We start from the raw sequence: 13386 nt of genomic DNA, 5'->3' as shown, positions 1-13386 counted from the left end.
ACATTTTGACTATAAAAAAATGTCGATTTGGTATCAATCAATTCATCTTGGAAAGATGAGTTTGATGAAAGTTGTTTGACCTTTTAATCATTGTTAAAAAAGTATACCAAGACTTGGAAAGGCTTTCTATTATATTTAATTTTGTATGTTTAGATTGATTATAAGTGTTTTGAGGTTATAAATGAATTTGATGACCTTTTGTGTTTTTGTTTTTATGTATTTAGAAAAAAATAAGTTTAAATTTACTTTGTGAAGTCCAAAATATTTTGACTCTGATTTTATAGCCACTAGAGGCAGTTGAAATCAATTGCATTATATGACACATCGTTTGTCTAGGAGGACAACGTGTTATCTGATCATTTTTTAAAGCACTCAAGAAGACAAAAAAGAAAACTAAGCACATGTATATCCTTCCAGACTCAAGCACACATAGACCTAGCTTTCTAGGCCCAATAACACCTAGTGTTTTTTTTTCAAGGCTAGGCGCAAGAATCAGACCTTGTTTTTCGGCCTTTTACCTTGTTTTTTTATTTGTTTTATTTTTTGTATATTTTATCATAGATTACCTTTAAATAAAAGCTTACAATATATTTAAAATATTATTTAGTTATGATATAGTTTGTAAATCATATTAGAGCTTTTATAGTAATATTGGTAATTACTTTATGAATAATTATACATGAACTTGATGTGAAATTTTCTTTTTAAAAAGAAATTCATGAATATTCAAAGAAATTAAAATATCTATTTTTATTTTTATAGTAAGTTTTCTATGTGGTTTTCTTAGATTAATTATTCTTTAATTTTTTTTCATATAGTTGTGAAAATTGAAAAGACATTTTTTTTTATTGAAACTTACTTACTTTTCAGATCATGATAATTGTTTATTAAAATTTTCATATAGTTGCTATAAAAAATAAATATGCTTTCCTCAAAACAAAAAATAAATACTTGAACAGAGTTTTTGTTAAAAGAATTCATTTTTTTCCTTTTTAGTGTAAATCATTAGAAATTTGATGAATAATTATTTTAATTGCTTTAAGTTTTTATTAAAAAAAAATCCATGCTTATGATAAAAACAGAGAGAGAGAAAGAGAGAGATTATTTTTATTAAAACAAAAAACAAAATGCACTAACAAGAGATTTTTTTTACTACAAGAATATTTTTTTTTTCCAAATTCAAATTATTTCCTCTCTTACAACAATTCATTTTAATTGTCATATAATTCAATAATATTTTTTTTTAAAGCCCCTAAACTAGCAAGTGGGCAAACTAGCTAGTCCTCACTATAAGCAAGGTAGTACATTTAGGCTATGTTTGTTTTCTAGAATTCACTTTCCAGAAAATGACTTTTCAAATTTTCCTGTGTTTATTTATCATTAGAAAAATTGGTCAATAAAAAACACTTTTTAGTCAAAGAAAAATTTAACTTGGTTTCAAGGAAAATGTTTTCCTAGAAAATTTAGGCGAAAAAACACCTAAAAATACATTAAAAATATTTTAAAAATCTCAATAAACTCATTTTTAACTCTAAAACATTATCTAATTTGTTTAAAAATAAAAAATAAAATTGAATAAAAATATTTATATCTCAATATACCTTTTTTGGCATATTTGAATATCAAAACCACCCATATTGACTTTCTCTTTGAAAGATGAATCTGTTGACACTGGTATTAATTTTTTTTTTCTTGCTACCTAAGCCATTTCTCTCATTTCTTTTTTTTTTCGAATGACTTTTTTTTCTCATCATATAAGAATTGAAAAAGAATAAAAATAAAGTTCAGAATCAAAACATAAAAACATAAAACGATCATAAACATAAAACAATAAGGATCAGATATATATAAATTGAAACTTCAAATATCAAATTGAATTTTTTTACACCTTTGGAAAAGTAAAAATGAAAAAAAACTATTTTATGTTAATTTTGATTCTTATTTTTAAAATTTTTCTTAACTAAGATATAAAATTTTATTTTATAATATGGATATTTAATTTAATGTTTGAATATTTTGACATTTTAGGAGCACGCAAAGCCAATACAAGTTTCAATACATAAAACTATAATAATATAACCTGTGAAAATAAAATTGAAAGGAATAAAGTTCAATGCATGAGTGATCATGAACAGTGTTCGCTATTTTGCACAATAAACCACCTAGTAATGTGGTTCAAAAGCACAAACAACAGAATCTCGGGAAAAAAAGGGAGGCCAAAAGCTCTCAAGAGAATAATCAATGCTAAGAACGTGTCGATGCTAAGAGCAAGCTTTCAAGAGAATAATCACTGATGAGAATAATTAAAAATATATTCAAATAATATATTTTTTAATTTTTTTTAAATTTAATAAAGTTTCAAAACAGTTTAAAAACGCATAAAAAAACAGCATCTCATTTATGACAGTACTTTAAACCAAATAAACATCAAATCAAGTATTCTAAACGAGTGCCAAATGACAGTGATGTGGGGAAACGCAATGTAAGGCAAAATGTAGAGCCTCTTACTTTCACCATGGCAGGCATGCAAACTGTCCCAGAACTAGATGAAAGCAAGAAACAATGACAATAAAAAAAAAAAAAAACCCGTAAAGAATCAGATTCACTGCCTCGAACTATATTTGGTTGGCCCATAGCATGAGCTAACCACCCATCAGCATCTCCCTTTATGCGATAGCAGGCATGTCCTTGAGCCATGCATCCAGTGGCTTACCAATGGAGTACACAATGAAACCAATCTCCCTCAGCTTATCTGCATTCACAACATTCCTTCCATCAAACACAAAAGCTGGTTTCTGCATGTTGTCATATATCTTCTTGTAATCAAGGGTCTTGAATTCATCCCACTCTGTCAAGATGCATACACCATGGGCTTCCTTTGTTGCCTCATAGGCATCAGAAGTAACAGTCACTTGCTCAACAGCAGAGCTGGCACTCTTCGGCTGGAGATGGAGAGGATGATCCCAATCAAACTTTTTCATGATAAGATCCCTCTGAATATGTTCTTTCTGGACCTGTGGATCATATATGCTCAAGAGAGCCTTGTCTCCCAACAGTCCCTGGCACACATCAATGGCAGGGGTCTCCCTAGTGTCGCCAGTATCCTTCTTGAAAGCGAACCCTAAAATGGCAATCTTCTTTTGAGAGACTGTGTTAAACATAGATGAAACAACACGGTTCACAAATCGGCTCTTCTGGTAATCATTGATCTTGATGACTTGTTTCCAGTACTCTGCCACCTCTGGAAGGCCATTGCACTCGCAGATGTAAACAAGATTCAGAATATCCTTCTGGAAGCAGGACCCACCAAAACCAACACTAGCATTCAAGAACTTGGGACCAATCCTTGAATCCTTTCCAACAGCATAGGCCACCTCGGCAACATCAGCCCCAGTTGCCTCACAGAGTGCTGACATGGCATTAACGGAGGAAATCCTTTGGGCCAAAAAGGCATTGGCAGCAAGCTTGGACAGCTCTGCAGACCAAAGGTTGGTGGTTAGGATGCGGTCTTCAGGAACCCAATGAGCATACACATCCTTCAATGCTTGGATTGCCTTCTGGCCTTCTGGGGTTTCCCTCCCTCCAATGAGGACACGATCAGGTTGAAACAGATCACCGATTGCAGTTCCTTCTGCAAGGAACTCAGGGTTTGAGAGGATCTGGAATTTGATCCCCTTACTGTTGTGGGTCAAGATCTTTTCAATTGCCTCGGCAGTTTTAACTGGGACTGTTGATTTCTCAACAACGATTTTGTCAGATTTGGACACATCAGCAATTGTGCGTGCTGCGCTCTCCCAGTACGTCAGATCTGCAGCTTTGCCAGCTCCAAGACCTTGAGTTTTGGTAGGGGTGTTGACCGAAACAAAAACTATATCAGCCTCAGCGACATGCTTCTCCACGTCTTTGCTGAAGAAGAGATTCCTGCCTCGGCACTCCTTCACCACATCATACAGGCCTGGCTCATAGATGGGGAGCTGGTCACTGTTCCAGGCTGCAATCCTAGGTTCCCAGATGTCAACAACCACCACTTCAATTGACGGGCACTTGAGTGCGATGACAGCCATTGTAGGCCCACCGACATACCCTGCTCCAATGCAACAGATCTTCACCATTTTCCTTGTCTACGTTGACAACCTGAAAGAAGGGAAATTCAACACATATATGAAGGAAAAAGAAACAAATCAAAACCGTTCACTTTCAGATCTTCCATGCAGGCTAACCTGCCGTTGCAGATGAAACAAATAAAGCATTTGCAAACCACATCCACACACAATGAAGAATCAAAGCCAAAGCCAAACAACATATTCATATCTCTTAATTCATTCATATGCAAGTAGATAACTAACAAAAGCTCATAAAACCCACCCTCGATTCCATACCAATTCTCCAAACGGAAATATATTTGACTAGATCTAGACTTTGGATGAAGTACCACAGCTGAGAATACTAAGATCCAAACAGAATACTAGCAGATCTACCGCATGTAATTCAAAGCTAGAAAGACTTGAAAGAAGATTTGGAGCATTGATCTTGATTTTGAAATCACGGATCAAGGGTTAAAATGAGCGAAAAAACATCATTAGATCTAAAAGAATTTGACTACAAGAGAAATTAATGTAAGAGAGAGAGAGGGAGGGAGGGAGGGTACCTCGGTGGAGGAAAGTAGAGAGACAGACCAGTTTTATCTGTGGCCTGTCTTTTTAAGTTTAACTGAATGGAATTAGAGCGAAGAGGGCGGGGTTGTGTTTAAATACACACCGCCATTCCTCCGTCTGCCACTCTGATATTATTATTATTATTATTATTTTATTTTCTCTATTCAACCATTTTTGTTTTTGTTGAGCAAATTATACTTTAGTCCTCTATTTGTGAGAAATGAGTATCTCAGTCCCTGTTTCTTCCGAAATATTAGTTAGTCTCTCTCTTGACTCTTGATTAGATCTATTATTTTTAGATCTCCATGCTACCTTGACCCGTCACCAAACTAAAAATTCAATGAACCTTCCAAGATGTTGCTTGCTTTGCATCCTTCCCTTTTTTGTTTGTTAAAAAATTAATTTGTATCATTTTAAGGTGGCTAATTAAATTGGTTCTTTGCTATAGATTTGGAGTTATAGCATGTCGTACCCTTAACGCCTCACTTTTATTCCAACTTCTTTACTTTAGGAATGTTTTTTTAAAATAAAAGGGTGTACATACCTTTCGTAGGACTTTTTCCCATATAAAAAACAAAATGTTGAAAAGCTATTTGTGATATTCTAAAAAATTCAAGTAATTTAAAAATAAATACAATAATATTTTAGAGAGAAAGACTCTAAAAATAAATATGCAATAAAGAATGAAGATCTTAAAATTTCTTTGGCTGAAGAATTCATAGAGTTATTATAGCTTATAAATCTTGTCTTTTTATGGAGAGGAGGGGTTGAAGTGTCATCTTGCCCTTATAGCATTAATGAGAAAAAAATATCATTGACGCATGCATTAAAGAGGGATAAATATCTCTTACACACCATTAATGAGAGATAAGTTGTAAGTCTTTAGAACACTTTTATATACCTAGGGGTGAAGAGAGATGAGTATCCTTGACTTTAAAATTTTATGTTAAGGATCACGAGAAAAAACAAACGGACTCTTGTGGTCCAATATAGGACCTAAAAAGGTCATCGGTTCTATATTCATTTGGGCTCTGCATGATGATAAGTCTAAGGTCGTTGGGTTTGACAACTTGTCAGACTCGCATGTACCTGAGCTTAGTACGTAGTGAAACCCAAGAAAGTTAGGTCTGGCAACTCACCAAACTCATATGTAATTGGGCTCAACACGTCACTAAACCCAGGGATATTGGGTCTAACAACTTGTCAAATCCACATGTTATTTGGGCTTGACGCATAGCTGATTTTATGGATATTAGGTTATTACCTTATCTTTAGTCCTTTTAAACATGAGTTCTAGGAAAAAACAAATGTATCTAAAACACGATAATCCATCAATAGCCCTCCGAGTCTTTGAATATTAAACACATAAAGATTTTTCAAAGGTTATCAGCTTTAATGAAAGGATTTTTACCTGAGAGTTTTATGTCCCATCAATGAGAGACATTTTACATTCCCCATCATATTTGTCTACCCCACGTAGAACTGTTGGAATTCTTCATGGCCAGGTGGCTCGTTTTAAAAAGGGTGTTTATTGGGAAATAAAATGGCAACGTGTATTCAATGTAGTAATTAAATAGATTTTTGGAGATCTGAGATGACATAAAAGGTTATTCATCCAATAGTAAGGGTGAAAAGTATGTTTCCTTGATAACTAGAGAGGGTGGAATCCAAGCATCTACCTCTGGTAAAGGAAAAATAGTTTTTCTCATTTGAGAAGTTCTTCTCTTGCTATTACTAGGGGGAACCTTAAGGGAGAGAAAGTTTGTCCCTCGCCCCCGAGGATGATGCCCCTAACACTCTAGGTGTAGAGGACATGAAGTTTGTTAATGATCGGTAACCAAGAGAGTATATAGCTCAAATGTCTACTGAGGTTAAGCGTATTAGCCAACCGATCTTGGGCTCTACCCAAGATCATTTTGAAATTACAACCCCCTTTAGCATATATGTGTTGGGGTATACCTTCCCTCCTTAAGGATTTATGAGGGAAATTTTTAGATACTACTAGTTAGGTCTAGGCCAGTTGCACCCTAATGGGTGGATAAATTTATCTACCTTTGATAAGTTTTTTAGTATTGTCGAAATCAAGCTTACAATTAATGTTTTTAGGACCTATTACCATATGGTCGCTGGTACTGATGGTGGCAATGACATGCATTGGTTCTTTCCTTCGCCAACAGACCCATAAGAGCCATGAAGGGAACTCTGCCGGGAAAGTCTGCTTATGTTTAGAAATGGAGGGGGAGGTGGCTGATAATGAGGTATAATGGGTCAATTAACCCCAGAGGTAGGATGCAACAGATTTGGGATTGTTCCTATTATTAAAGGATACCTCCCCTAATGTGAATAGTAAGCCTTGTTTAAGCTTGAATGACAAGAAAACATGTGTTATATTGCCATTGGCTTCAACCAAGTACAAGTTAATAGGATGGATAGAGAGCATTACCAGGCCATATTGTAAAGTATACAAGTTCATTATCCCTTATTTTTTATACATCTAAGTTCATTACTGACTTTGTTTTTATGCAGGACTAATAACTGAAGGAGAAAAGGAAGCTTTAGCAAGGTTTGTAGATAAGAGTTCATGAAAAGAGTCTTTGCCTCTTGACTTAATTGAAGGCAAGATTAAAGAAGAGATGAAGGACCACATCATCATAGATGAACTTTCTATTCCTAAGGACTTTGTTCTTGAGAAAATAATGGCAGGAACCAGGATTTCTATAAAAACAAAAATTGAGGGTAGTCGTACTCCTCTACTTGAAGGTCAATTAGATTTGACCCCTTTTAAAGTAATTACGGGCGTTGTTGCCCACTTTAAAAGAAAGAGAGTCTTCACTCCTATTGAGACTAGTGTTCCAACCTCGACTATAGATGCTTCTATGATGACAATCCCTTTTACCTTCACCTCAAGCTTTTGCTGCAGAGGCTATAGCTGTTAGGGCCTCTATATGAGCTATTCTTGAGGAAGTCGAACATAGGTTTGATGATGTTTTTGCTAACCTTGCTCTTAGTCAAGCTCCTTTCAGTTTCCCCACCTTAATTGAGCAAGAAATGAAGGTCATCGAGGCTATTGTAGGTAGAAGGTCAAGTCTTGAGGTGGTAAGGTAGCTGAACAAGATTCTCATAATTCTTTAAAACATCTCACTAATGTTTTATGAGAGCTATAACTATCATTTGGCCTTAATTGGAAAAATAGCCTTTAATGTAAAGAAATTTCTTGTATAACCTTTTAGTTTGGTTTTATGACCATTGTTCTTAACATTCTTGTTTTTAGCAGACTTTCATAATATGCGCAAATTTCAAGAGGTGTTGGACCAAGAGGAACTAAATAAGAGAGACCATTACTAAACATAGGGTAAACCAAGTTGCACTCTAATGGTTAAGGAGAAAACTGTTGTGGAGAACTAAGAAGCCTCAAGGTAGTTTATACATCGCTAAAGGAACAAATGCAAGTTGTTATTCTTCAGTTGAACTCCACTAAAAAACAACTTCAAGGCACTTATAATCAGGTGGATATCTTGAAACAAGAGATCTATAAGGCGAAGGCCACCTAAGATGGTCTAAAAGCTAAGCTTTTCACTGTTAGGGAAGAAGCCTAGAGTTCTTAGGCATGGCTTGAGGCTTTGATAAATTCTTCTAAGGAGTTCCAAGAATTTTTATGAGGGTGTGCAACTTTGTCCGAGATGGTTGGGGATAAGATCTTTATTGTCATGTTTAACCTATATTTCGTCAATCAATCAAGAGGAATGATGCCTTTCATCCAATCTTGATGCCTAATTTTGCAGATGTGTTTTCTACTAGGGCTACAATTGCCCAACATGAGGAATATCTAGCCGAAGAGCCTATCCTAGATGTCTAAGCCTCCACCCTCATCTCCTCTTAGTTATGTAAAGAACGCTGGTTCTATTGGGTTTATCCATATAATGCTTTTATTTTATAAATTGTATTTTTATCTTTCATTTCTATGTTGATTTGTGTAGCTTGTATAAGTATAACACCCATAGTAAAAAGTTTCATGCAGGGTCTAAGGTCTATAGGAAATTGTTTTGAGAATTTATATAGGTTTAACGCTTATACTTAGAAAAATATTGAGTGAGTTGTGCAAAAAAAAAAGACATATTGAGTCTTTTGAGAATTATGCAATCACACTATAGATACCATGTTTAATATTTACCAAGGTAAGTTGTGCAATCTTAAGGAGACTAAGTCAATCTCATCCTTTATAAGTTAACGGATATTTCCCTAGGGAGATCATATTAATCCATATGAAAGTGAATTATGCAATCGTACTAGGGATACTAAATCAATCCTATCATTGGTGAATTGTGCAATCACATTAGCGATACTGAGTTTAATATCTACCAAGTTAAGTTGTGTAATCGAATTAAGGAGACTGAGTTTTGCGCTATTACTTTAAGGAGACTATGTCAATCCCTACTGAGGTGAGTAATGTAATCGCACTAAAGAGATTGAGTCAATCCCATCCTTGGTAAGTTTGAGGCTATTTTTTTGGGAAAACCATCATGCCAATGAGTTATGCAATCGTATTAGGAAAACTGAGTCAATCTTATCCTTGGTGAGTTTAGGGAGAGGTCCTCAGGTATCGCCTAGAGAAAATGAAAATATAATTACTTTGAATAAGTTAATTCATATATAAGAAATATACATGCTTAGCCATTAATTATGGTATATTTTTATTACCCTCTAAGGTATAGTTCACTTGATGAATTGGGTACCAATTTCTGTTGAGATTATAGTCTCAGCTCTATAGAGTTTTTTTAGCAGTCTTCATAGTTGGCTTACTTTTCCTTAGATAGTTGTTAAAAAGACTTCATATCTTTATGGTTTGAACAAGCATTTCATCTATACTTTTTGAAGGATTTTAAGCTCTTGAGATTTGAATGATATTTATGAAGTTGATAGAAAGGTGTAAACTAGATTTGCTTATCTCACCAAGTCCAAGGCCCTGAGCAAAAATGTTGAGCAATAAAAATGTTGTATAACCTTTTAATTCTCTTATAAATAGTGCACATTAAGTATTCTGACTTATAACATTTATTATAGCCGTTTGTTTTATAGCATAAAACTCGTGTATTGTGGATTACAATAGTAAATCCATAATGTTTTTTTGTTGTTGGTCAAGTTTTTTTTTTTTAATTTTATCATTTTCATGCTTGGTTGATTTAGGATCAAACCTTATGGTTTGGATCGGTTGGCTTCATATAAGATTATTAAAGTGCCAGGAAAAAACATCTAGTGTTCGATTGATGTTAGGTTTGACAAAAAAAACCAAAGTTCATTTAATTGATTTAAGACAATTAAAGCGTTAGGGATTAAATCAAAACTTTCCAAATCAGGGATTGATTTGAATGAAAAACAAAAAAATATTGGGAAAAGTTTCTAGTGCGTATAAAGCATACACCAAAGCATTAGTAAGACCGTTGCATATGGATCGTGTGTGTAACAAACTCTAAAACCCAATTTCACTCATCTATAGTGTTATTCGAATAGTCTCATCTCGACTTACATCCACAACTCTAAATATCCAATTGATCCAACTTACTATAAATATCCAACAAAGGGGTTAGTAAGGTTAAGTGGATCATATAAACAGTTGTTGTTCAACTTGGCTCCAACAAATAATTTTTCTTCTCTTTCTTTTTTTATCTCCACACAACAAATTTTTCACCAGCACTCTTCAAAAGGCCAAAAAGGGCTGCCAAATATTTTTTTGTCAAATTTGATCCTTATTCTTTTAATTACTATTTTTACCAGTCTTTTTTATTTCAATTTCATCCTTCAATATTGAGTTTTTAAAAAATTAGGCCTCTAGTCTTTTTTGCTTTGCCTTCTATAGACTAATTCTAGTCTTATGACCAGGGTTGAGGCTTAAAATAGGGAAAAGATGCTGGTATAACTTTTTCATTAGCTTTTTTATGAGAATTTGCGTGCTTTTTTTTAAAGTAAATTTTTTTTCATCCATTTTTTGCTGCAAGTCGAATTAATTTTCTTTCTAACATAGAAAAAAATATACATTACTAATTTTCTTCTATTCTCAAGTAAAATTTTAATAATTAATTTTAAAATCTAGTCACTTGACCTCCGCTTTGCCGTGGATGGTACCAAAAGTTTTTTTAATGCAAAATATGAATGTGTAAGTGTTTCCAACATGTTTTTGACATCGACAAAAATCTTTATTGTGAATTGAAAAAATAATTTATATATTTAATTAAATAAATCAAGAATCATATTTTGTAATAAATGAAAAAAAAGGTTGTTAACAATAACTAAAAATTACACTGAAAAATTGAGAGATAAATATATCAATCAAATAACGCGGACTATAAACTTAGTTGAGTTTAATAACTTTTTTTCTTAGAATCAATTCTTCATTTAATAATAATAATAATAATAATAATAATAATAATAATAATAAAAACATGCACATTGAACTTATCAATCAAATTAAAGGGAAAAAAACTATGTAAGAATGAACAAAAAGAACGTCTGTTAATATTAAAAATAATGTTATATTCTTAGTAAAAAAAACCAAGTAAAAATTAAATGCTAGTATATTAGAAAATATCACATTTTTTCTTTAATTTATTTTAAGTAATTCTAATTAAAATTGAATAATCAATAGGTTGGGCATCCACACTTTTGTTTAATTAATATATTTTAATTAATCTTAATTTAAACTAAAAGAATAAAGTTACAAAAAAGATCAGGCATCTAGGACCGGGCAACCCAGCATGCCTAACCTAGTAAAAAAAAAAAATCCAAGCGAATGAGTCTACAAGCCCATGCATGTGCGTATTGGCTTGTTTTTTATTTAGGCAAAAGGGTGAACAACATGTTGTCCACCCTTATTTCTTTTTTTTTCTTTCAAAAAATCAAATAACACATCATCTATTTTCTCATAAATTGTCCACCATAATTGTGGCCAGAAAATCAAGGGGTTTTTTTTGTATAAAAAATCATTTTCAACCCATTTTGACTTAAAAATACCATAAAAACCTCCATGAACCACATATCCCCAAAGCATCGCAAAATCACTAAGAAAATGAAATTCAGTAGAATTAATAAAACTAAGTGGAACGTGATCTATTTTTTCTTGTATATTTATATAAAAAAATCATTATTAGCAAGCTCTCCTTATCGAATTGAACCTATTGATACTAAAAACAATGAATTTTGTTACTGAAAGATGGTTATTCTTAAACTTTCTCTCTCCTTCACAATTTTCAAGTGATTTTCTCTTTTCTCTCTCAAACTCAGGAACTGAAATGTTAAAAAAAAATAAACTTTTAATACGAGATTAATGTTGCAAAAATTAAAAGGATTGTAGAGTAATAAAAAGGAAAGTAAGAGGATTATACCAAATTTTTTTTAGCAAATTTGAAATTGGTTACGGTATTTTTCCTTATTTTACACCTCAATCCTCTATTATTGGATTTTTTTTCTTTCCCTAATTGTTTTTTAATAAATTGGTCATTAATTTGGGCACATAAGGCTACAATTTTTTGCTACCCAGTATAATTTGGGACCTCTAGAATTAGAAGATAAAAATGAAAAAAAATAAAGTTGCCACCTAGATCTTTAAGAAGACTAAGAGTCCTAAAATCTACATTTGTTTCAAAGATTTGAGTAAGATGTTAGTAATGCTTAAAATAAGATAGACATCATCCTTTCCAAGAAAAGGTTACCTTAACTATGTTTTTTCTTCTAAATTTATTTCATTGATGTCATTAACTACCTAAAATATTTTATTAGCTCATTTACAACTCATTTATTCTTTGAGTATGTTTGTCAAGTTAGCATTAGGCTCTGAATCAGGAATCTCACAACTTTATTATTATTATTATTATTATTATTATTATTATTATTCATGTTATTGTTGTTATTGTTTTTTTTTGTTATTATTATATTTCTTGACCTTTTTATTATTATCATATTTTTAAAACCAAAAGGTTAAACGGAAAACCACGCTTGACCCATGTTGATCCCTACTTGAAGAAGACTCATGGACTTATTATTGATCTTGTTTTTGGTTTAAAATGTCACTCAAGGTTTACGTCGGTCCCTATAAATAGAAGATACGTTGACCTAACAATTAAAATCCAACTCTCAATCACTTGACACAAACTTAATATAAACTTGTTGATGTATTATTGAACTCATTTTAAAGTTAAAAAGAAAAAGTCATGTTAGGCCTATGATGGTCTCTCAAAACTAGGAGACATATTGACCTAGATGTTAAAAATCAAAACTTCATCAAAAACATTTAAGTACATGTTCACTAAAATGCATTTAAGTACTTTCATGCAAACTCACAAGAAGAAGAAAAAGGGAAGGAAAAGGGTTTGACTTATCTTAAAGCTGGTAGCAGAGATAATAGTTGGTTAGTGGTGCTAAGATTTTTAGGCTTCCTCTTTCTCTTTTTCTTTTTCTTCTTCTTCTTCTTCTTCTTCTATTGGCTGACTCAAAACATATTTCTAGCTCAAAACCCATACTCTCTTTTCAAGTTTTTCTGTTAGAGTTTCCTTTTCTTTTTCTTTTATCTTCTCTTTCTTTTTCCTCTTTCTATTATAGTACTTTTTAGCTCAAACTCGCATTTCTCATAGCATATAACTCTCTTTTTTTTCTCTCTCTCTAGCATAGCTCTCCTTACTTCTTGTTTTGTCCCCTTATTTATAGGCAAAGATGAAACTCCTGAAACCTTTCTTGGTGGAGT

General features: G+C 32.7%; 1 protein-coding gene across 1 annotated transcript; it reads right to left on the bottom strand.

Moving 5' to 3' along the window:
* Nucleotides 1-2367: 2367 nt before the first annotated feature.
* LOC133699129 (UDP-glucose 6-dehydrogenase 4-like) lies at nucleotides 2368-4796 on the bottom strand. The gene is made up of 2 exons (XM_062122277.1): nucleotides 4649-4796; nucleotides 2368-4134 (listed from the first exon to the last, which is right to left on the bottom strand). The coding sequence occupies exon 2, from the start codon at nucleotides 4110-4112 to the stop codon at nucleotides 2667-2669; it is 1446 nt and encodes a 481-aa protein (XP_061978261.1). The 5' UTR covers nucleotides 4113-4134; nucleotides 4649-4796; the 3' UTR covers nucleotides 2368-2666.
* Between the last annotated feature and the right edge of the window lie 8590 nt (nucleotides 4797-13386).

This window comes from Populus nigra, chromosome 7, assembly GCF_951802175.1.
Source record: "Populus nigra chromosome 7, ddPopNigr1.1, whole genome shotgun sequence".
Classification (NCBI taxonomy): domain Eukaryota; kingdom Viridiplantae; phylum Streptophyta; class Magnoliopsida; order Malpighiales; family Salicaceae; genus Populus; species Populus nigra.
The sequence above is the reverse complement of the archived record's forward strand: the minus strand, read 5'-3'. Positions and strand labels throughout refer to the sequence as shown.